Consider the following 25,846-nt stretch of genomic DNA (forward strand, 5'->3'; position numbering starts at 1 on the left):
GAAAAACAATATGTTGATTTCCTCGGCGTTCAAACGTGGATAGATCATTTAAGAGCCACCATCGCCGTTACGTGTATCCCTCTTGCACGGGACTCCAACGACACCTTTCATAGTATTTCCTTTATGCCTATGCTTTTACTGACCCGTGGGAACCACATTACCCATCATGCCGTGTGTGTCTGACGTGTGTATGTGTACGGAAGCCGGCCGAATAGGCATCGCCTGTGACAGCTGAGGTGCCCAGCAATATTTCTTCTGCCAGGTCCGCACGGCGGTGGATGTGGCCATGGGGCTGTGTGGCTAGGGCACCGCGCGGCCTCTCTGGTGGAGGCTGATGGAGAGAGCCATGGAGCAGCTGAACCGTTTGACCCGCTCTCTGCGCAGAGCCCGCACCGTGGAGCTGCCTGAAGGTACAGCACAGATCAAAGGGAATAAGTAGACTGAGAGCAGCACAGCGGTCACAGAACACATCTTAAGGCTGGCACACTACTCAACATAGACCTTAGTAACCAATACCGAGCACATCACCCCTGACATAATCTGCCACAGGACGCAACTCGCAGTTTGCAGCTGAAGAGACAACACTGCAAATAAGAGCAAGCACATTTCACAGTAGATCATCCACTAAACCTCACAGTTCCTGGCAAACAGCCATGCCAGCAAAATAGGCACAGCCCAGGGCAGAGGGAGATGCGCACAGTGCTTCGCAAAGACCACATTACACAGCTGAGAGCACAGCACCAAGCAGAGCTCAGTATAAAGCCCATCACTTAATATGAGCACTCAGTAAAGAGCACACATCGCACAAGTGAACTCGGAGGAACTGATGCAAAACCCCTGTAGTGCTAAACGTGCACACCAGAAAGACTGGATCACTACCCGGGTCGGACTGGGGCATAACATTGTTTCGGGCACCAATGAAAAAGTGGCAGACAGTTGCAAATGGCAATTATTTCCTTTTGAGACAGTTTGTTTCAGTAGTACCCAAGGGGGAGGTTTTTGATAAAATGTGATGCAGATTCTGCATTTTAAAGGATATTTTTTCAGTAACACTGGTCAAAACTACTAGATGCACAGTGAAGTAATTTATCAAACTGGGCCACATTGTCCAAAAAAGTGGCTCGCTTTGACCACAAAACTCGACCACACTAACATTCTGTGTGTTTGGATCGGGCATTGCCCTGTTGCCCTATACGCCAGTCCACACCTGATCGCTACTGTGGATTCTTTATGTCACTCACACATTAAGTTATGAACATAAAAAATAGGAACCTGGCATTTGAAGCTGTTTCCTAACAGTTAATCCCATTATTAATGTATGTGTTTTAGATTTAATATTCTACCCACCAGGGAAATGTTAGCCAGACAAAATGAGTCACTATAGTAATATCCTTTTGTGGTGATGTGAATACCAGGGCGGCTCACGGTCTATGCCTGAATGATGACAAAACTGAGCTCATCATCCTAGGCACCACCGCCAACCTAAAAAAAACAAGGCCCCAAATACACTACTTTCAATATAGACGGCAACATTATCATAGTTGCCAAACAGGTAAAAACCCTAGGGTTTTACCTCGATTCTACACTCACTTTCACTAAACAAGCAAACGTCATGGTGTCCACTACCGCCTACACATGCAAACTAATCAGAGCGGGCAAACCATTTTTGTCTAAGAATAACTGTCTTATACTTGCCAGAGCTCGCATTTTGTCCAAGCTAGACTACTGTAACACCCTCTACATCAGAGCTAATAAATACATCACCAGAAAAATTAAAACACTCCAAAATAATGCCCTTATAGCTGCCCTCGGTATAGCAAGGAAAGAGCACATTTCCAAGATTAGGAGACAAAATAATTGGCTTCCAGTTACGACAAAATTAGATTGAAAACTGCCTCAATCACCTACAAATGCCTAAACAATGCTGCACCCCACCAGGCCCTTGAGAACAGCTAATATTAACAGTCTCACAACGCCAAGATTCAAACTCTCCAAGGTCGGGGGCAGTGGCTTTCCAGTTCAAGCTGCCCAGCTTTGGAACTCTATGCCTACACCCCTAAGAGCAGACCAGTCATGTATGAGCTTTAGAAAGAATTTCATCAACTGGCTTAAAAATAATGACCAGTAATATCATGCATCATATAATGCTTCCTGAGTGCCTCACACCACGCTGCCTGCATAGTGCTCTCTCTCCTTGTGCTCTTTCATGTGCCTCTGCAGCTGTGCCTGTATAGAGTCAGCTCATCTTGTTTTCTCTTTTGTGCTTCTGCATTTCTGTCGCTGTCAAACTGTACATATCTTGCCTACAGGCACCTGCTTTCACAATGTTCTTGACCTGTATATGTGCCATATGTAACTTAAACTGTAAGACTTCTTGTATCCTCTGTGCCCTGATACCCTGGGGTCTGGTGCGCAATACAAATAAATAAACAAACAAACAAACCATTTGAAACCTTAAAGCACCTTATTGTAAAGTGTACTGAAATGACGGTAGTTGGCACTTTATATTGTAAAAGGCAGATGTATAATCGTGAATTTGTTGAATGCGATCATTTATGGCAACGGCACTTAGGTGATAATCCTACTTCGGTGGCTTTGGTTGTTTTGGGATTTTTGAAGCGTCTGAAGATTTTAGATGGATTTGATTAGTGTGAATATTTTAAAACATTTAGTCTGTTTTCTTTTTCTATTCTTTTCTTATTTATTTATTCACATTTGTTGAGTGCACAGCAGACCAAAGACATTGTGGCGCTAGTTACAGTGTTGCTTATACTTAGTTACATACAGTTCATGTCCGTACGGTTACATTGGACAAAATATACTTTTTTTACAGATATGCGAAGAGCAGCAGGAGCACATGAGAACGGTGTTAGTTGAATAGGGCAGTTTTGAGTTTTTTTCGGAAGGAGAAGAGAGACGCATCAGCTCTGAGGTCAGTAGGTAGGGAATTCCAGAGTTTGGGTGCGAGGAAGGGGAAGCCTATGCCTCCTGCTTTGGTTCTTTTGATGCAAGATATTGCTAGTTGATTAGTGTATTGTGCTCTTCTTGGTCTCGCGGATTGAGATCTACCTATCGTGTCAGATAAATAAGAGGGAGCTGTGAGGTTGAGGCATTTATGGGTGATTATGAGAATTTTGAAGGAGATACGGTCTTTGACTGGGAGCCAGTGAGCTGCCTTTCTGGCTTGTGTGATGTGTTCTCTTTTTGGTATGCTGAGGGCTGCTCTGAGAGCGTTGTTTTGGGTTGTTTGGAGCCTAGATAAGTTTTTTTTTTTTGGAGGTGCCAGCTACGAGCGCATTACAATAGTCTATTTTGGCTCCTATAGTTGCTCGGGCGATGGAGAGGTAGTAATTTATCCTTGGTTAGGAATGGTTTTATTGCGTTAATGAGTTTAGTACTCGGTGCTGAGGCCGAGACTATGGCGCTGACTTGTTTGTCCATAGATAGCGTGGCGTCTATGTGAACCCCCAGTGTTTTGACTGGGATGATACAGTTGTCTATGTTGAAATTGATGTACAGTGGGTTGAGGTTGGAGAGGGTGGATTTCTGTCCTAGAATGAGGATTTCGGTCTTGTCCCCGTTCAAGTAGAGGCCGTTGGTAGCCATCCATGCTTGTATGGTAGAGTAGATTTGCCGTAGGGTAGAGGCGTCTTGGTGATAATTCCCTGTCAGGGGGAGGAGAACCTGCGTGTCGTCGGCGTAGTTTGTGTAGGTGATCCCCAGCGCGTCTAGTTTATCAAATAGTGGCTTGGTAAAAAGATGATAGAGCGTGGGGGCAGTACAGGAGCCTTGTGGCACACCACAGTTGATGATGGAGGGTGCTGCATGTGCTGTGTTAGAGAACACTTTCGTCTCAGGAGGATAGCTCAGGGGCAATGTGCTCGCCTTGGAAGCAAGACGACACGGAGCAACACGGATTCGATCCCCGGGTCCGCGCTTAGAAACCTCTGGGTATTAAGCGCGTTATAAATAACCTATCATATCATATCATAGCTCTACCCTCTAAGAATGATGTTACTCAGGATGCTGCGTCATTTGAGAAGTGTGCAGCGTGTGTCAGGTGACTGGTTAGTGTAGTGTGGTCTACCAGATCAAACACAGCTGAAAGGTCAAGGAGAAGGAGGAGAGCGGGCTTGCCTTTGTCTAATATGTTGGTAATTTCGTTTTTAAGTCTAGAAGGGCGGTTTCAGTTCCGTGTCCCTTGCGGAACCCAGATTGTCTTTTTCCAAGGATTGCGTTCGATTCAAGGTACAGTTGAATCTGTTTGTGGGCGGCCTTGCCAAGTATTTTCAGGAGGAATGGGACTGTGGTTATGGGTCGGTAGTTGTTGGGGTTAGCAGGGTCTAGCGTCATTGTTTTTAAGAGAGGGTGTACCCAGGCCTCCTTAAGGCTGTCTGGGACTATGCCCGTTTTGAAGGATGCATTGATGAAGGCTGTGAGAAGAGGGGCGAGTGGTTCTGCGCAATCTTTGATGATTTTAGGGGGGCATACATCACCCTTGCATTGTGAGGGTTTGAGGTGTCTGAGGACGTCGGTGACCTCGGCTTCAGAGATTTTGGTAAATGCAAATTTGGGCATGTTTCTTACTTTTACATGAGGTTTTATCTGTGCATGTGCACTTTGCTTTGGTAAGTTATTGAAGTGGTGGGATATTTTGTTTTGGAGGAGGTTTATTTTTGTAAGCATGGCTGATTGAATGCCTGTACACCATGCCTCGTCTTTGACGATTTCATCAGGGCATGTAGGGGGTACGGTTAGTTCTTTGAATATATTGAAAAGTTCTTTAGAGTGGGAGTTGGCATTGGAGATGCAGTGGTTGTAGGCTTCAGATTTAGCAAGGAAGATTGCGTTCTTGTATTTTTTTGCTATAGATTTGAAGTTAGATTTTGAGGTATCGCAGGGGGTTAAACTGCCAATTTTTTAGCACTAAGCGTTTGTCTTTGCACAAAGTCTGGAGTTCCTCTGTGAACCAGGAATTGGAGTGGAAGGATTTTTTTTCTTTTTTGTTTTCCAATGGGGCAACGGTGTTGACAGCCGTTGGGAGAACGGGGGCGCTAGGCAAGGCAGATTGAGGAGTGCGCTGATATTGTCAGCGGTGAGTTTTTTTGGCACTTCTGGCTAAGATCGCCGGTGCTTTGGTAGGCACTTTAGCGCTCAGTGAGACAGGGATGTCAAATAGGTTGTGGTCTGGCCATGGGAGGCTAGTATTGGAGGTGATGGCTGTGTTACAGTTGTGGTCTATAATCCAATCTAGGATGCATCCTTTAGCGTGAGTAGGCGAAGTGATCTTTTGTGAGAAGCCAAGGTCATGGAGGTCTTTGGCTAGAGAGATAGCAGTTTTGTCCTTAGAGTTGTTGAATCCTAGGTTAAGATCACCTATAAGTAGTGATTTTGTGGATTTTTTTAAGGTTGTTTCCTAGGAGGTGATTGACTTGACCTATGAAATTGGTGTTTGGGCCGGGTGGACGGTATACGGTATGAATATTTATTGTGCTATTTGGAGAGAGCGCTAATTTGACTGATAGGATGTCAATATTTTCTTCCTGTTGGTGTGGTAAGGTTCTGATAGAAAGTGTTTCTTTGTGAATAATGGCCACCCCCCTCCTGTTCTGGCTATCCTATCTTGTCTAAGGATGGCGTACCCTTGGGGTAGGGCTAGTGAGATGGCTGGGCCGGAAGCTTCGTTGAGCCAAGTCTCTGTGATCGCGAGTAAGTCTAGATTTTGGGTAGTTATTAGGTCATTTACTTCTAATGCGTGTGCATTGAGTGATCGTACATCGATTAAGGCGCATTTGTATAGCGTTGGGCAAGAGATTTTTGTGGGTATGGTGTGGGTGTCTGCTTTAGGTATAGTGGTACATTGAGAGTAGGAGTTACCGCTAGGTGTAGTAAGCGTGGGTTTGAATTTGTGACATATAGAGGCATTGTCACGGTGGTGGGGTGTGTGCACTTTAGAGGTGCGTGAGCTAAGTCTGCAATTTCTGTGTGGTATGTGTGTAGGGGTGGTATGGTGGTGGATAGGGAGGGGGCGGGCTCTGAGTCTGTCTAGTCTGAGGCTGAGGTTAGGTATCAGTGCTGTGTTATATGGAGTGTGCGAAGGATTGGGCAGGATTTCCATCGTGAGTCCTTGATGACTCGAGGTGCTTTGATAGTGGTGGGGTGCTTAAGCGTAGGGGGGTGAGGTGTGGTCATAAAGGTGAATAGCGTGCTAACTATGCAGGTGAGGACGGGCAGAGAGTACATATTGTGTGTGAGTTTGTTTAGCTCATATGCTTGGGGCATGTATTACTGTTGAGCGAGATACAGATTACACAATATTGGCCTGGAGGGCAGAATGCACAATATACTATATTGGCCTGGCGGCTGGGCTGTGGCCAACAAATGGTTAGATTCGAATGGCAAAGTAACACAACAAATGGCTAGATTCAAATGGCAGAGTATCAAATCAAAATGGCTAGATTTGAGTGGCAGAGTAACACAACAAATGGCTAGATTCAAATTTATATGGGCACACTATGGAGTGAAGGCTGATATTTTTTCATTTTCTTTTAGATGGGGTAGGCATACAATTTCTTTGTGGCATAGACTGGGCAGAGCAAGGAGTGGCTAGGTACATATGCAATAGGTGCGTATCTAATCGTATGACTATGGCACTTTGGGCGGCACATATGAAAATAACATGCATGTCTGAGGATAGTGCAAGGATTAGATATAGCCTGCAGGCTTACCTTAAAGGACAAAAGGTCAAAGGACAAAGGTATCTCTGTGCTGCTCCTGCAGTCCGGATTGCTGAGGGAGAGCTCCTGCTCTGACCCTGGTGCGTAACAGTCTGGTGTGGCAGTGCGGAGCATTAAGGGTGGGAGTAGTCCGTGTCCAATCAAATTGTTGTGGCTAGTAGAAACTGGTCGATCGTATGTGGCCGCAGGTTCGTAGGGTCCCGGGGCGAACAGGGGAGGAACAGGGCCTTTTCCCTCGGGCCTTCTCCCGATGCTGGCTTCCGCCTACCGGTGTAGGGGATTGGCTGAAGAGTAATCAGGTTGCTTAGCAACCAAGGGTAGCCTTGTTTTCGGGCCGCGCTGTGCCCGCCATTTTAGGGTCAGGCTGCATGAATAGGACAAAATGGCGGATCGTAGCAGAGGATGTGTGCAGGTACACAGGTGGGGCTCTGGTGGGCAACAGGGCTCGGAAGGCAGGCCCAATAAAGGTGAAGGAGGCTATTTAGCCATTATATCGCCTCACCAATGCTGTGGATTTCGTAGATGCTGCTTCATGTAGGTCAGGCAGCAAGAGTGGAATATGCGGCTGGATGCTTCTGGTGAGCTCCTGAGGGGCAGGGGAGGGCTCCAGCCCTCTCACCCTTCTAGGCGATCAGATGCAGCTGAGTCTTAACTGTGTTGCTGTTATTTGGAACACAGTAATGAATGAGTGGTATGTTTACATATTATTATTATTATTATTATTGTTATATGATGTGCAATATTGTAAGAGTTGGAATTAATTTAACCATAAACAAGTGAACACTGCTCAGAATACCGTACTTGCCAAAAATCATAGAACCTAATAACATAGTCGGGAGGAAAGTGCAGGGACAACAGTTTCTTGGAAGCAAGACAAAGCAGAGCAACAGATGTTCGAATCCAGTCCCACGTGTTATAAAGAGTTAATTTTTTATTTTTATTGAAGCATTATATTAGTTTACATTTAAACTTTTTATGCTTAAGACAATAAACATTTAATTAAAATAATATAAAAAGATCCATAAAATCAGTTAAATCAGTTTTAGTAAAAAAAAAAAAAAAACAGAACCATATCTTCAGTATCAGTCAAATACTCCCAAAGATCCCTAGATGAAAGTGTCATGAAATGCTGGGAAAGTGGGCTCAAATATTTTGTTCTCAGTAGTGTCAGTGCTCCACATTCTGTCACCAAGTGTGCAAGAGTTTCTCGATACCCCAAACAAAGCCTACAAGTGTAGACATGCTCCACTGATGGTTTCCGTCTTTCCATAACCTCCCTAGTAGGGTAGAGGTTGAAGCATAGCCTCATAAAGTCTTGCCTCATACTTTGTGAGGGTGATGTAATTAAGTATCTGGGTAATTCACCTTGTTTCCTGTTGTCTCGAGAAATCCCTTCCCACTTTTCATTGTGCAAATTCTTTCCCCTGTGGAGATCCAGTCAACAGTTTTCTCTTTATGTAAACTGGATTTATCATTAAGGAATCTTCATTTAGGGCTAGGCTTTTTAAGATATCCTACAATACGAAATTCAATTCCCCCCCAGCAAGCTTAGAGAAAACCGGTATGAGTTTTAAAACGCAGGCCCAAGTGCTTTGAATGTGGTGGCAATGAAGTGAGAAATATGCAGAAAATGCTTTTAATTCCCTTTAGGAGGTTCAGGGTGAGTGAGAGATACTTGGGATGAGCTCAGGCTCACTTTAGCAATGATTCAGGGATGGTTATTAAGGGGCAAACACATTTTTAGCAGAGGAAAGCAAAAAGCTGCTATCTTTTTACAGGTAAAGAAATCGGGCCAAATCGCAAATCGCGGCAAAATTCACGAGGGCGTGAAACGTGATTACGGCAAAAGTATAAGGAGTAGCAAGTCGGTTCTAGGTTCGTTGGAAAGCTGAGATTCTAAGCTTTCAAAGGAAAGTTCCTAGGACAAACGGTTCCAGAGATATGAACGATTTTGTGAAGGTCGTTTTTCGGATTTAAAGTAAAACTCAAAATGACAGGTGACAGCTTGCAGCTGCAGAATTGACAGGTGACAGTTGTGCAGCTTTAAAAATGACAGATGACACAATTTCTAGGAGGCAGTTCTACTTAGTTAAAATAATCTAATCCAAACTATTTTAACCTAAGAGATTGATGCTGCACAGTTCTGCTAGGTACTCACAATATAAATTTGAAATAGGCCTCGCCACGGATCTGGTCAGGTTTTGGACTGGACTCCGGTTCTGGTCTCAGCACTTCACAGTGATCTGGGTCAGCTCTCTGGTTCTGCTCACAGCGGTCTGGGTAACTCTGGATCTCTGGTCTGGTCTCTGGCAATTGTTCTTGGCAAAAGAATTCAAACAGCTCGCCTGGCTGTGGAATAGTTCGCAAATGATTTTAGGGTTGCTAAGGCCTGCTGAGAAGAGTTCTCAGTTTGTGGGTTTAGGCCCTTGCTTTAAGTTCTGAAGTAAAGTTCTGGTCTTTGGAGATTGATGGATTTGAAGTCTGGATCTCTGGATGTGAAGTGTTCGGTCAGCATGCTCCGCAGCAAATGGAATTGAATGTCTCTACCTGTCCCAGCAGTCTCTTTTTATGTGTTTTGAAAATGGGTGAGTGCCTGGGCCTAGCTACGCCTGCCCCTCTCTACTTGTCATTGGCCCAATTCTCCCCTCTCCCATGATTGGGGGAAGGAAATGGATTGTCAGCATGATGAAGTCTGTTTATGGGTCAGAGGATCCTCCCCTGGTCAGTTTGCCCACAAATCTATATTTGATTCAAATACATCCTTCCCAGATATACAATTTGTTGAAATTACATGTGCACATTATATATTCCTTATGGTCCATGCTTGTCCGCCTCTGATCTTCCTGGGGGCTTGCATTCACAAATGACAACATTTTGCGCTTTTTAACTGGTTTTGCAATATCGGACATTTACCCAAAATTACACACATGTGCGCAAGGAGTATGAACATTAATTGATGAAGTGTCAGATTTTTAACATGCAGACATTTGGAGTGAGACCCTATTTTCCGCTAGCAACCCCTCAGAATACACCACAGGGTCCTAACGCCTCTCAAAATGTTCACAGAAAAATCGCAAAAATAATGATATTACTTATATAATTCTGACAAGTCCTTATTATGAGTTATCTGTCTTTTTAAAATTATGCTCTGGTCAAAAAGGGGGTGTGGCTTCCCACATCACAGGGTGGAATAACTGGTTTATCCACTTCCCCCAAGCTCAGCTGCTAGCAGAGGCACTGCCCCTCCCAGTTTCCCCTAAGAGGAAGCCACTTTACGGCCCCCCAATATAACATTTGCCTGAGTCCAGGACAGGCCTTTGTTCAACTCCCTGTAGTCCCCAGCTGTGATCCTTCACAGATGGAACTCGCAAGATCTGGGATGTTTTTCTCATCTTCTTCCGGTAGATGGCACAGTTCAGCATCTTTTCCCCCATCCAGTTGGATCGATCGGTTCTCCTCGCCCGTCCTGATGGGAATATTGGGTGGTGCCCCGGGCCCCTCTGGTCTCTGCTCCAGGTCCCCGGTCGTCCTCCTTGGTCAGTCTCCATGGCTTCATCTCTCCTAGGATGCTAAAGCAAAGCGGCAATACACATCCCTAGACATTTTTCCACCACTATTAATGGTGTGGCGAACATGTACATTTTATACATCCAAATGCATTTTGCAGTCTGATTTTAAAAACAATATATAACAGGGCACATTTGCATTACGTTACTATATTTTTGATATGTGGAATATTTTAGAGTTTGAACTGACTTACTCTGGAGCGGCCCCCTCTGGTATTGCAGAGGACTCCTCCAGTTGTTGCAGAGTGTGCCTGGGATGGCAACACTTTAGCTGATTTATATGGACCCACTTGTCTTCCCCCTCTGCCAAACCGCCTTTGGGGATGCAGATCTTGTAGGCCACAGGGGAGATTTTGTCTATAATTTCAAACGGTCCCTTCCATGTAGGCAAACATTTTCGCTGTTTGGCCTGGTTCCTTTGGAAATTGTATAGATAGACCCGATCACCCACCTTATATTCCTTTCGGGTAGTTTTTAAATCATAGTGGGTCTTCATGCTCTCGGCTGATCTTTCTAGATTCCGCTGAGCATAGGCAAAAGCATGCTGAAGGTGTTTCCTTAAATTCTCCACATACTCATGAGTTGTGGAGGCATTTATCAACGTTTGCTCTTGGGTTCTGTAGAGCAAATGCTGGGGAAGCACCATCTTGCGTCCAGTCATCAACTCAAATGGTGACATTTTAGTTGCAGATGAAGGGGTAGATCTGATGGCCATTAGGACCAGAGGTAATCGGATATCCCAACTTGGCCCAGAATCTGCCACAAACTTTTTTAAGATGCTCACAATGGTTCGGTTATATCTCTCCACTGCTCCAGAAGAAGCTGGCTGGTAAGCAATATGTAGCTTTCTTTTGACCCCCAGTATCTCCCACATCTTTGTCATTACTTCACTGGTGAAGTGGCTACCCCTGTCTGACTCAATCCTTTGAGTTAGACCAAAACGGGAAAAGATGTGGTTAATCATCAGGGCAGCTGCTGTTTCTGCCTTGCAGTTTGGGGCTGGGAGACATTCCACCCACTTGGTAAACAAGCATGTAACGGTCAACATGTACTTGCTTCCTCTAGATGAGCGAATCACAGGGCCTACAAAGTCGATTTGCAAATCTGACCATGGCAGTGTCATCCCCCTCTTTTGGAGAGGCACACGGTGTGTGAGGGATGATGGCTGAAATTGTGCACACACAAGACACCCCTTCAAGTATTGGTCGAGGTCCTGCCCCATGTGTGGCCAGTATGCAACCTCTCTTAAGATTTCCAGTGTTGTGTGAAACCCCCTATGACCGGCGGTGGCCGCATCATGGCCGTGAGTTAACATCAGGCTTCGGAATGAGGTAGGAACCACCCACTGATCATGGCCAGCTTCGGATTTCCTTACCAACAAACCGTCTTGGATTCGGAACATTTTTGGACATTTCATCAACACTCTTAGGTCCTCTTTCCCAATGTAATCGGTATCCGTCAGGGGAAAGTTCTCAGGGTCCTCAAGGTGTTGGTAAAACTTACCAATAATTGGATCCCCCTTCTGAGCTGTAATTAAATCAGCATCAGGGGTCTCCTTACTCCATTGTGCAGTTGAAAGATCATTGTGAGCATTTGTCTGGGACCTAGTGATAGCGGTGACCTGGATTTCCCCCAACAGGGACTCTATTTCGATTAGATCCCCTTGGATGGCCCCGGTTTTTGGCCAGCTGATCAGCTAAGTCATTTCCAGTTTTGTCTGGTCCCTCTACTTTGGAATGACCCTTGATCTTCTTCCAGTAGGTGGTCATCCCATTCGATGTGACCAGATCATCAATGTTTTGAATTAACTTCCCATGTTTCAGGGGTTTGTTATTAGCGCATAACATGCCTCTGATTTTCCAGTTGACCGAGTGCTCCACGAACCCGTTCCGTACATAATCCGAATCTGTGATTATGAACAGTTCGTGGAGTTGATGCTGGACAGCAGTGAGGATGGCCTGGTGCACAGCCATCAATTCTGCCACGTGACTACTTCGGGGACCAATTTTGTATCCAGCGGAAGGTTCTGGGAACTCCTTCACCCATGCACTCCCTACGCCAGCCACCAGTTCTTTCTCCCCGTCGTTGTCAACATGGTAAGAGCATCCATCCACATAGACAGTGGGCATTCCCTCACACTTGTCTTCTTCAAAGACTTTGTGTGGGGAATTAAGGTATGTCTCCATGTTGTCCTTGATTTTTAGACTTTCGTCCTCGAGTTTTCTCTGGCACAATCATGCAAGTCAGCCAGACCTTGCGCGAGGGGACTCTTCTTGTTTTGGCCATATCTGACCTCCACAGGAAAGCCTTGCATTGACAGAATCCAGGAAGTAATTTGGGAATTACTCACATTTCCGGCCCGGATTCTGTCACTTTGGAGATATTGCAGAGGATGGTGTGGGGTCTCCACTATGATGTGTTCCCGCTGGATAAACGGGCGGTAATTCTTCAATGCCCACACCGTTGCCTGGAGTGCCTTCTCACAATCGTTGAATTTTTCCTCCACAGAGGATAAAGTTTTGCTTGCATAGGAGATTACTTTATTGACCTTGTCATGCTTTTGGTATAATACTGCCGTCAAGCACGTATTAGAGAACCCAGTCTCCAGGAAGAACTCCTTGTTTCTGACAGGGTAAGCTAGGCAAGGCGCTTGTGAGAGGCTTCTTTTGAGTTGTCTTACCGCCTCGGATTGTGCTGGACCCCATTCCCACTTGACCCCCCCCCTTCAAGAGATGAATCAGGGGTCTAGTGATCTCTGCGTAGCCTTCAATGAACTTTCTGCTGTAATTAGTCAGTCCAAGGAGGCTCCTTAGTTCCCGCAGAGTTGTGGGGTCTTTCAGTTTCTGGAGTGCTTCCACTTTCTTTTCTCGGGGACAGAGACCCTGAGGAGTAATCTCATGCCCCAAGAAATTAACACGGGTTCTACACCACTGTGCTTTCTGAAAGGAAAGTTTTGCTCCGGCGGCCCTCAACTGTGTCAGAACATAACGGATCTCCGCTATGTGTTCCTCCACAGATGAACTTTTGATGAGGACATCATCTATATAAGCCAGGTTACCCCTCGCACCCAGGTCGGGCATGGCCTTATGTAGGAAAATGTTGAATTCATTGCCGGAGTTGAGGTATCCGAAGGGAGTCCGGGTCCAGGTGTACTGCTGGCCCCCAAAGGTAAAAGCCAGTTTGTATTGGTCCTCCCTACTGACAGGCACGGTCCAGTATCCATTGGTCAGGTCTATTGCTGTGAATACCTGTGACCCATGAATCTGGGCCAGCCCTTGGTCAATGTAGGGCAGAGGCCATCGGGAAGTATGGACCCGTTTGTTGAGCTCCCTAAGGTCGGCGCAGAGTCTCCACTGGCCGTTTGGCTTCAATATTCCCAGCACCGGATTATTGAAGGTGCTGTGTACTGGACATATTATTCCCCGGGACTCAAGGTTCTTAATTATTTCAGTAAGGGACTCCATGGATGCGAGAGGCAAACGATATTGCTTCACAAACACTGGAGTCATTCCGGGGTCCGTGGGAATTGTTGTGGTGTGGATGTCGGTGCGACCACAGTCATATGAGTCTACCGCAAAGAGATCTTGGAAACCCAAGAAAACCTGTTTCAACTTTTGCTTCTGTTCCAGAGTCACACAGGCATCAGCTAGGTTGACTCTCTCTTCCACCATCTGCCTGAAGCCTGGAAAGACTTCTGGTTTGGCTATCTCAGCGGCCTCCTCCAGCTGGGTGGAGAAGTCCCTGGTCAGAGTGCTGATTTGGACCGGAGGCTTCAGGTGGCAAAGGCAGCCCTCATGGACCTGGAAAATCACCTCATCCCTCCTGAAGTCACAAGTCACATCTTCCTTACCATAAGGGCAAGAAGTGTACACCAGGAAGGTCCCCCCCCATGCCGGGTGAAAATCCTGTCTGGTGTTGTATTGTCCTCACTGTCACTGTCAAAACAGTCCTTGGGGATTGGTCCTAACAGTTCATTTCCTAAATCAATGGAGAAATGTCGGTTATCAATCACCATTCCAATAATGGTGCCTGCGGCTAGAGTAATACTCTTTAAGTCGCTGTTATCCACCTCTATTGGAATGGTGTCATGTTCTATGTTGACTAATGGTGTTGAGTTTACCCCTAACCCTTGCTGTTGGAGAGAAGCATTTAGATGGATATAAGCATCAGGGTTTTTCAATTTTTGTCCTCTTTTAACTTTCACTTCCAGGGAGAATTGTCAGGTCCTTTCTGGGATGGTGACTTCCTCTTTAATCTGAATTTCAACTGCATAAGGTAGCAATTGAGCTGACCTAAATGCTTTTTCTGGATCATCAAAGCCCATGGGATTATCCGCTAATCGGGACCAAGCTTTGAAGTTTATTAGGTCCAAAATAATGGCAAAGCGATTGAGAATGTCACTCCCTAAGTAAAAGGCGGCAGTGACGTCTCGCACGACCCAACAATTATGGACTATGCTCTTGTTGCCAATGGAGATTTTGAGCATACACCTGCTGGGCAGGAGATGTTTGGCATTAGGTGCTTCCAGGTCCATTTCCCATTTGTCTATCAGTTTGAATGTGGGAATGGCTGGATCTTTTGGGAGTTGGCGGAACATGGCTTTGCTGATGAAGCTCTTACCGTTGTTCACACACACTCGAGCGAGAACAGAGTCCTTCCCATCATTTAACTGAACAGGGATGGACAACTGCTCTCCAATTTGCTGAATATCAGCCAGGCTCTGAGCTGATTTCACATCTTTCTGGACTATAGGAGTGGGAGTTTCTGATTGTGGATTAGTAAAGAATTTCAGGGTGTTTCCTTCCAGTGTGGAATACCACCTTAAACTGGAAGGAAAGTTGATTTTCAGAAATAGAGAGGACCCCCCATCACCAGTCTGTTGACCTACTGCTATTACTGTCACGTCTGGAGTTTGGTTGTTCTGGAAGTGAAATTCTACTTGGTCAGATTTTTGTTCAACCATGTGGCAGGTGCCATTTAAACTAACATGGTTGACACTCTGTTTTAATTTTATTGGTCGGCTAGTCTGGGTCCAGAGGACCTTGTTTACACAATCTATTAGGGGTGACAACCTTCTCAGGAGGCCATTCCCTAGTAAACAAGGGGTACCCTCTGGAGTCACTACTATGACCGGGTGTTTCACCTTGTGTCGCCCAATTTTAATGTCCAAGTCTGCAGTCCCCTCAACGGGAATTTCCTTCCCGTCAAAGTTCTGCAGTTGTCCAGGAAGAGAGGTGAGAGGAATTCGGTAATTCTCCCCCCTTCCTGCATTTAGTTCCTCAAAGGCCCTTTTGGACAGAAGGGTAGCTTGGGATCCAGTGTCCACCAGTGCCAAAATTGTACCCTGCCCCTGTACTTGTACCGGGGCATAGTATCTTCCCTCCTTCTTCTCAAGGGGGCACAGATAATGCACATTTTTGGACAACTGGTGGGCTAACTTTCTGGTTTTGGACATTGCTAGCGAAGAGATTTGGGCAGAATTCGGTGGAGAGTCTTGGGAATCTGAAAGAAAAAGTTGGCAACTGGAGATCAGAGCCATTGTGGGTTCCCCTGGTTCCGGTTCTGGGCCGCCCCCCCCTTTTTGGAGGCAGTCACCAGGATGGGTTTGAACCAGGGGATTTCGGTATTGTCGGTTCTGGGATGAGATGATGGGCGGCGGTAGCTCAGTCTCCACATCTCCCCAGTCTGAATTGACATCCCTTGGGACCCATTTTTCCTTGGGAGGAGTTCCCCCATCACTGAAGGAGAAGATCCTTTTCCCAGGATCTTCTGAGGATCCCACTCCCTCAAATTGGAAGACCTGTACCTCCTCCACAAAGTGGGTCTGTTTGGGTCCTTTGTTTCTCCTACCTCCTCTCTGCTCCTTGGGTGGCAGACTTTCAGCGGTAGGAGATTTTGTTTCCGGTTCCTGGTTTTCCAAGGGCTGTTTACAAGTTGGGAAGGAAGCTTCCTCCAAGGCTTTACACCCCCCTTCCCCTTGTGCCTCCTCCCTGGGAACCGGTGTGTTATCGGGGTGCTGCCCCCGTCATTGTTCTGGAGCACCAGGTCCAGAGTTTGGGGCATTCTGCGGTGGCATGCTCATCTGAGGGTTCTGTTGAGCCCTCAGTATGTGACCCAGATCCCGTGCCATATTTTGGGCCTGGCGCTCTAACTGGGAAACCCGCTCAGGCTGATACGGGGCTCTATTTTCTCCCCTGGGCTGATCCCGGGAAGGGTAGCTATCCCTTCTCTGGTAGTACCCCTGGTTGGGAAGATTTTGGTACCCCTCCACCCTTGGTCTCCCCTCTCCCGGATTAGGTTGTCTGGGCTCAGGGAATTGGGGAAAGAAGGATGGATGATTTGGGGGTGGGAAATTGGGTGGATACCTGGGGAAAAAGTTCTGCCCAGGATTTAGAGAATTTCTGCCCTCCTGTGGGAAGTTGGGAGGGAAGTTCCCTGGGTTAGGTGCTTGGCTGGATCCCCCCCTTGGACTGGAGGAGTCCACACACAACCCAGGATTGGTCGGTTTCCCTTATAGCGGGGACTTACATAGTCAGGGGAGCGGGGGACCCCATTTGTGGGACTACCTCCTCGACTCCCTGTCTGTGACTGGCCCGAGGGCCTTCTGGGCTGTGAATTATTTGGTGAAGGCAGGTTTTTAGGCCCCCCCATCTCCAAATCTATAACGGGGGCAACCTTTACCTCTGCCACCTTGGCAGCAGCAGGGGTGCTGTTGGTTTTGGGGTTTTTCGGCGCGTTATTTTTATTTTCGATAGGCTTCTGCACCTCATAGATCAGGGTAGCCTGTTCAATGACCCAGTCTAAAGATCTTTTCTCATGAAAATCTCTCACGAGCTCGGTCATTATGTATTTGGGTAAGGCATGGAAAAACGTATTGTAAATTCTCTGCTATCTGTGCGTACCCTTCTGGTGATCTGCGCAAAAGCACGCTTTAATTCTTGCACAAACTCTTGTGGGGCCTGATCCTCCCCACATTGCAAATTGTAGGCTGCCTTGCAAGCCTCTTGAGGATTTCTGTGCACAGAAAAATGTTTCAAGATGGCCGCCCTGTATGTGTACCGCCTTGAATGGTTTTGATCCTCCAGCCCCGCAAAGAAACTGGAGTATAGGTCCACTTTACATTTTGAATACAGCTGTGGCTGTCCTTCAAATGGAAAGTCTCCATCATTTGCTCAAAGAGCTCCAAGTGTTCCCAAACAGAATACTTGGCGTTATTATGATAAGGCGTGATGACACTCCTTATTGCCTTTATATGTTTCAATGGGTCCTTAAGCAAGGCCCTTTTTGCCTTATTGGCCTTTTTGGTTTGGGTAACCCTGGTCCATTCATCCTCTGACTCGGAAGCGCTGCTCCTAGAGGTGCCCGTCTGATCTTCCAGGTTTTCCCGGATTCTGCGAGCCTGGGAATGGCTGGCAGAATGTGGGGACCTGGTCTCCTGTGTCCTGTAATGCTCAGAGGAGTCTTCAGATCCCTCCTTGCTGCCAGGATTTGATGGGTACCCCCCCACTGACCTAACTGGGAAGAGGTTTTCAGGATGCCCTTAATGGGCGTACTCTCCTGGGGTTCCCCACTAAATTGCAGTGTGCTTGGGTGCCCATACCCGGATGCCTGCCCATCCATTCCTGGGAGGTACTGGCCTATGAGCCCCATACTTCTAGCTGGATAGTAATCTGCCGTCTCCGTGGCCCTGGGCTCGTGTGCGCGAGGGTACATGGGGGTGGCAAAGTCCAGGGACTGGGAGAGATGAAGGCCTCTGGTACTAGGGCTCCTGAGGTTATGCTCAGGAGTTTCTCTTTCCCAGCGAACCTCATCTCTATCCGCCCCTGCTTCCTGTTGCAATGCAAGAACCTGCGCTTTCAGTTCCTCAGTTAAGGCCTTACTAGACTCTATCAGTCTCTCCTGCATGGCTACCTGTTGCTGGAGCCTATCATTGTGCTGACAGAGAGCCTCATTTTCTCTCTGTGCCTCCTGATTGGTCCTGGAGTACTGGGCCAGTCTCTGCTGCAGGAGGGTTACCTCCTCAGTCCCATCCCTACTGGCCTGCTCCTTTCTTTCCAGAGCCTCCTCCACCCTCCTGGTGTGATCTAGCAAGCCCTGATGCTCTTTTTGGAGGTCACCCAGCCCCTGGAGGGCCACGTGATTTTCTTCAATTTTTCTTCATAAGTGGCAGACTTCCTGGCCTAAAGTATCCCTTTCCTGACTAAGAGCCTGCATCTGTGCCGCCAGGTCGTCCCTTTGCCTTTGGAAGGCACCAGCTTTCTGGCGCTCCTGGTCAAACTCTGCCTGGGTATCCAGGTCTTTCAAAATCAGTTTATTGCTCTCTGCCTTCTCCCTATCTAGGTGGCTTTGCAGGATGACTACCTGCTCGGCACATGCCCTATTGAAATCTAATTGTTGCTCCAGCTTTTTCTGCTCTGCAGAAGGGAGTCCAAACCTTCTTGGTACTCCTTCTGTCAGGCCAGAAATCTGGTATCCTGGTCCGCCTTTTCCTGTTGCAGCACATCCATATCCTCCTTTATTTTAGTGATGTACTGTCTGCTGTCCTTTTCTGACTCCTGGCTCCTGAGCAGCCTCTGCTCAGAAGGGTCCAGATCAGATTGGGCCTTCTCTAACGCCATCTGTTGCCTATTTGCCAGATCTTGGCCTTCAGCACATTTGTCCTGTATGGCTCCCATATATAGATACAAATATGCCGCTATCCTGGCAATCTTATTATGTTCATCTTTGGCTTTAGGGGCCATATATAGTTCACTCAGGGCCACATGTAGGGGACCCTGATCTCCCCATATATCTGACCCTGTTTCAGTGACCTGTTGCGCGATTGCCTGCAACCAGACCGTTTGGTCCTGATGAGTCCACTCACCTCTCACAAATAGCTTATGTAAGAAGTGCTCTCTGGCTATTTTGATGTCTACCAGTGTCGCCATTTTGGAATTTGAGTTCCTTCCTGACTTACAGAAGTTTGTATTTTATTTTTGCAAAACGGACCGTTTCCTTAGAGCGTTCCTTTGAGGAGTGCTTTACAGCGTAACACAGCGTGGTGATCCGACCGGATGTATGTATCTTGTCAGTTAGCACACTGTTTTAATCTGCACAAGTGATAGATCTAATCCGGAATCCCCGGCTACGAGCCCCCAATTTGTAAGAGGATTCAATTCAACACTACAGCTAAGTCAATGCATAGTCTGGGATACTGAATGGAAACCCTTATTGATATATCTTTATGTCCAGTTCATGAGTTCTGGATGACTACCCCTATATAACACCCCTCTCTTAGAATCCCCCTGACCCCACTGAGCCAAGAAGTAGTTCTGTTTTGCAAGTTTAAAAGGTTTATTTGAGAAATAAAACAAAATATAGATACCACGCTTTTATAATAAATTAATAATCGATACCGCCCTTATAAATATAATGTTAATCAACAATGTGTAATCTGACACTAGCACACTTCTTTATAATCAATGAGGAGTGGGTGTAGGATGGATAAAGTAGCAAAAATACTTTTATGATTTCAAGGGAAAAGCAATGAGGAATAAAATGCAGTACAGAAATACTTGATATGATTTTAGCAAAAGATAAGATAATCACTTTTTCTCTGGCAATTCACCCCCCTCCCCTATGCAATGTAAGAAATGGAAATAACACACACAGTTCTCACGAATGCAATCAAATACAATACGAAATTCAATTCCCCCCCAGCAAGCTTAGAGAAAACCGGTATGAGTTTTAAAACACAGGCCCAAGTGCTTTGAATGTGGTGGCAATGAAGTGAGAAATATGCTGAAAATGCTTTTAATTCCCTTTTAGGAGGTTCAGGGTGAGTGAGAGATACTTGGGATGAGCTCAGGCTCACTTTAGCAACGATTCGGGGATGGTTATTAAGAGGCAAACAAATTTTTAGCAGAGGAAAGCAAAAAGCTGCTATCTTTTTACAGGTAAAGAAATCAGGCCAAATCGCAAATCGCGGCAAAATTCACGAGTGCGTGAATCGTGATTACGGCAAAAGTATAAGGAGTAGCAAGTCGGTTCTAGGTTTGTTGGAAAGCTGCGATTCTAAGCTTTCCAAGGAAAGTTCCTAGGACAAACGGTTCCAGAGATATGAACGATTTTGTAAAGGTCGTTTTTCGGATTTAAAGTAAAACTCAAAATGACAGGTGACAGCTTGCAGCTGCAGAATTGACAGGTGACAGTTGTGCAGCTTTAAAAATGACAGATGACACAATTTCTAGGAGGCAGTTCTACTTAGGTTAAAATAGTTTGGATTAGATTATTTTAACTAAGAGATTGGTTACTGTCATGATGCCTACCTCCAAGGAGCCAGGTCCGACCCAGCAACCCCAGAGGCAGGCATCATTCCCCCCCAGGGAAGTGCCAGCGGGCCCAAGCTGGGGCCCTTTGGACACAGTCCTGGCGCCCTAGGCGCCAGGCTCATGTTGGACCCCTGTCCTGGTGCCTTAGGCGCCAGGCTCATAAAGCTAGACATGTGTTCAAGTGTTTTAATGTGCACTTACCTGATGCAGACCATGCTGCTACATCCAGGCCCTCTTGAGGCCTGAATGGAACTACTTTACCTGTGGGACTACTTTCCACCTGGGTGTGGTCGGGGAAGGATACATACCTGATCGGTGGAAGGATACATACCTGGAACTTCTTCCAAAGCTATTTAAACCACGCCCGATCAGCAACTCACGCTTCGCGCTGTTCTGCTCCTCGCAGCTGGACGCTCACCGTGTCAGCTCCTGCATCTGGACTTCAGCCTCGCCTGTCAACATCCTGGGTCTCCTGCAAGGGGAGATAAGAGAGAATTGGAGAGAAAGAAGACCTTACCTGCTAAAGCTGCATCACGGAGACATCACACCGACGATCCTGAAAGGGAAGACATTTTTAAAAGCATTTCGCTTCGATCGATGTAGCGCTGCATTTCACTCACCTTTCCTGGGCACCTCCATCTTCAGCAGCGATCATCCGGATCCGCAGCCACTTCCCAGAGCCTAGAGAGAAAAAGACAAGAACACAAGGTGAGAGAAGGAAGGGAATAGGAAAAGCTCAGTTTCTTTCTAAGACTTACCTGTTGGGTCATTCCCATTTCATTTCGGGTCCTGCCGCTTCCTGGCATTCCGGACCCCGGCCCCTATGGGGAAAAAAGACAAAGACATTGAATGAGCGAATGCAAAGACATTACCCGAACGCTCATCCAGAACTTACCTGTCATTTACTGGAACTGCACGTTTCACTTCGTGTCGGCGCCATATCTCCGGCATTCCGAACCCCGGCCCCTAAGGGGAAAAAGACATAAGCGTTAGCGCTTGCTGCAATAAGACAATGAACATTATTATTAAGCTTGAACTTTTGAACTTGCTACAGAACTCTTACAGCGCCTTACCTGAATAGTCAAGCTTATTTGAACTCCCATCAAACCTCAATCCAGTGAAGTAACTGGGTTTCAACGCGCCCCTGCATCAGAAGCAGGATGGAGAACTCATCCTTCCAGACCCTAAGGTGAGACTTCACGGGGAATCGTGGAAGGTTGGAAGGGAGTGGGAGGCTTGAGCATTATTCCGTCAGTAGGTAATACTCCCTTTTCACGCACAGGGGAATATTCCTGCGAGCCAGAGAAGCCAGAGTAGAGGGGCCCTACCTGTCCATCCTCAGAGTCCTGCGCTTCACCATTGAAGAAGCATCAGCACTCGAAGCCAGACCTGCGCCTCCGTGGGAATCAGGTGAGCTTGACAGTTCTGCACAGTTCTGCTAGGTACTCACAATATAAATTTGAAATAGGCCTCGCCACGAATCTGGTCAGGTTTTGGACTGGATTCCGGTTCTGGTCTCGGCACTTCACAGTGATCTGGGTCAGCTCTCTGGTTCTGCTCACAGCGGCCTGGGTCACTCTGGATCTCTGGTCTGGTCTCTGGCAATTGTTCTTGGCAAAAGAATTCAAACAGCTCGCCCGGCTGTGGAATAGTTCGCAAATGATTTTAAGGTTGCTGAGGCCTGCTGAGAAGAGTTCTCAGTTTGTGGGTTTGGGCCCTTGCTTTAAGTTCTGAAGTAAAGTTCTGGTCTTTGGAGATTGATGGATTTGAAGTCTGGATCTCTGGATGTGAAGTCGTCGGTCAGCATGCTCCGCAGCAAATGGAATTGAATGTCTCTACCTGTCCCAGCAGTCTCTTTTTATGTGTTTTGAAAATGGGTGTGTGCCTGGGCCTAGCTAAGCCTGCCCCTCTCTACTTGTCATTGGCCCAATTCTCCCCTCTCCCATGATTGGGGGAAGGAAATGGATTGTCAGCATGATGAAGTCTGTTTATGGGTCAGAGGATCCTCCCCTGGTCAGTTTGCCCACAAATCTATATTTGATTCAAATACATCCTTCCCAGATATACAATTTGTTGAAATTACATGTGCACATTATATATTTCTTATGGTCCATGCTTGTCCGCCTCTGATCTTCCTGGGGGCTTGCATTCAAAAATGACAACATTTTGCGCTTTTTAACTGGTTTTGCAATATCGGACATTTACCCAAAATTACACACATGTGCGCAAGGAGTATGGACATTAATTGATGAAGTGTCAGATTTTTAACATGCAGACATTTGGAGTGAGACCCTATTTTCCGCTAGCAATCCCCCAGAATACACTACAGGGTTCTAACGCCTCTCAAAATGTTCACAGAAAAATCACAAAAATAATGATATTACTTATATAATTCTGACAAGTCCGTACTAGTTATCTATCTTTTTAAAATTATGCTCTGGTCAAAAAGGGGGTGTGGCTTCCCACATCACAGGGTGGAATAACTGGTTTATCCACTTCCCCCAAGCTCAGCTGCTAGCAGAGGCACTGCCCCTCCCAGTTTCCCCTAAGAGGAAGCCACTTTACGGCCCCCCAATATAACATTTGCCTGAGTCCAGGACAGGCCTTTGTTCAACTCCCTGTAGTCCCCAGCTTCTCCACCCCTAATCTAATCAGAGAGGTGACAACTCCTTTTGGCAAGGGGAGTGGCTGAGCAGGTTTCAACTCCTGTCGGGGGTAGTTGTCAGGCAGAATCCAGTTTCATTAAGCCAGGTTTCAGCTAAATGTCACTTTTGTTCCCTGTTTTCTACATTCAAATCAAACTGACAATTTTTACATATACATTAAATAATTACTTCCTTCAAGTCATTTCAGAATATAGTTTTACATTGTATCCATCTCTTAGCAAGCTTTCCTTGGTCTGGTTTTGTTTCATTTGTACAGTTTTACACAAAAGTCTGGTGGTTTTAAAACGCCGGCTTTCTGATAGTGGTGAGTACTGGTAGTGCAACCATTTTTGGGATTAAGAAAATGAATTCCCCACAGTTCTGGGTTGCTTTTGGCAATCAGCATTGCCATTCCCAATGGTTTCAGGCTACTGTGTGTAGCCCAATGGTGGTTTTAGGCAGTGCCCTTCTGTGCCCACAACATAAGCAAAAATGGGTGGCAGCCTATTCTTCATGCATTTTCCTGTGCATTTTCTGGGAAGTTCTGGCCATCATGCTGTTTTCAATGCCAGTAAGGCACAGTGTTGTGGTAGGGCTCGGATGCATGGGTAAAAACATTTCACACTAGATAGTTTGTTTCTTCCCACATATGTTGAAAGGGCATTCAATTGCTGCTGTAGTCCTATCTCTGTTTGATCGAGGAGTAAGAGGTCATCCGCATAGAGGAGTCTTCCCACTGTTGTTCCTGCAATCTTCGAAGGAAAGCATCTTGTATCCTCAAATGCCTCTCCTACATCAGACGTGTATAGGTTATAAATTGCTGGCGCCAATCGACAACCTTGTTTAATTCCCTTGGAGGTACTGATTTCGTTAGTCAAGGTTCCACCCCTATCCATCCGGATTCTTATTGTTGTCCCTGAATGTAACTGCTCCAAGGCCTCTCTCAGGTCAGCTGGACAGTCCCAGGATCTCAACTTCTTCCATAAGAGGTCTCTGTCAATTGAATCAAAGTCGTGACCCAGATCTATTGAGGCTTTATAGATCTTAACATGGCCAACCACCTTTTATCCTACATTTTAACAAATTAATAAGTTACAACTGCTGTACCCGTCCCCTTTTTAAATCCTGACTGCCATTGATCCCGGTAATTATTTGTCGATGACCATTTATCTAGCTGTTTCAAAACAATTGCTGCAAAAATTTACATTCTTGATCAGGTTTGGCATACTTGAAACGTTAACCCCTATAAATCTGTTCCAAAGGCACTGGCATAACAGGGGCCCCCGCAAGGCTGCAAGAATGTCACTGACCGTGAAACCATTGAGGAAGGACCCTCATAGTCATCAAACTACATGTGGCGCAGAACCTGTGAAATGTCTGTTGGTCATAAAAAGCGCACCTAACTATGGAACCTTTTGAGAGAGGTGTGGCTAAAGGAGTGGGTTTACAGATTCTTTGTTATAAGGATTTACATGTATGGTCTCCCTGGGCTCTGTGGATCTGAAGGAGATTTTCCACATGTGTGCACATCTGGATGACCCTTAGTAATTTAGAATTAAACCCATGCCCATTCAAATACGAACATTTGCTCTCCTGTCGAGCTATACCAGGCTTTCTTAAATATTTTTGTAACATGATATCATTTTTTTCAAGCGATGTGGTCGGGATCCTTAAAGAGCCATTTCATAAAATGTTTGAACAAATGCAGTAGGTAGCTGAATAGTACAGAGTCTTTATTGTTTTGCTCATTGAATGGATTTGGTCATTCTGTAGACTATACGTTAGACGTATGACAATGGGTAGGGTTGTGAGCGTGCTTTTGGAAGAACAGTAAGTGTTCTTCACCAGCAGATGTTTGGTGCCATGTCCCGCATTCTGTGAGTGTTGAATTCCGCACAAGATCGCAAACACCTTCCTTATGTCTAAATACTCCTTTTGGTGCCTGCGCGCAATTATTGACTGGAGGTTCATCTTTGATTACACGTGGACATGCATTCAAATACTAACCTCTCAATACTGTGATGTTGGCAATACTTAACTATTGCAGTTAAACAGATTTTCCGCTCCCAGAGAGATTTAGTAAAAGTCTTTAAAAAAATGAAGTTATCTGAAGCTATGTCTAGTCTCACAAGAAAGAGATCATAAAGGTAGCCTTGAAAACTCTTGTTCGCTTGACTACACAAGGGAAAGGTTTTTGAGAGCAGCCACACTACCACCAACAGATTCTTTGTTTATATTTGATTTCCGCCCTGCAGGAGTACTAGGATGACTAACCCCTACTTAGCCCTCACACGTCGTTAGACCAAGATCCAACACAGTCATGAAGGTAAAAAAGGCACAGTTAAGAGATATACCTCCTTTGCCTTTTGTGGTAAAGTGGGCTGAGGGAAGAGGGGTGTTAATGTGGTTCAGTAGCAATCCAAACAGCAAAGTAGTACAGTCTAAAATAAAGGAAAGTACAATCAAGGTTCTATAAAAAAAAATATATATATATATATATATCTATATATCTATATACAACTAGAAAAACACTACACAAAACTCGTCCCTGGGTAAAGAACAACAAATAAGCAAAGATAGCAAGATGC

The 25,846-nt window shown here is 46.0% G+C and overlaps 1 protein-coding gene across 3 annotated transcripts in view; it reads left to right on the forward strand.

Moving 5' to 3' along the window:
* The first annotated feature begins 203 nt into the window (after positions 1–203).
* HACE1 (HECT domain and ankyrin repeat containing E3 ubiquitin protein ligase 1) overlaps positions 204–25,846 on the forward strand; it is an 838,224-nt gene continuing 812,581 nt past the window's right edge. Inside the window, exon 1 of one of the 3 annotated variants that reach the window (XM_069606519.1) lies at positions 204–410. In XM_069606519.1, the coding sequence (XP_069462620.1) occupies positions 335–410 (76 nt within the window). In that variant the 5' untranslated portion in view covers positions 204–334. The remainder of the gene's footprint in view (positions 411–25,846) is intronic. The other 2 variants (XM_069606520.1, XM_069606521.1) reach the window with 2 other exon arrangements.

Source organism: Ambystoma mexicanum, chromosome 4p, assembly GCF_040938575.1.
Source record: "Ambystoma mexicanum isolate Mex_15411 chromosome 4p, UKY_AmexF1_1, whole genome shotgun sequence".
Classification (NCBI taxonomy): Eukaryota; Metazoa; Chordata; class Amphibia; order Caudata; family Ambystomatidae; genus Ambystoma; species Ambystoma mexicanum.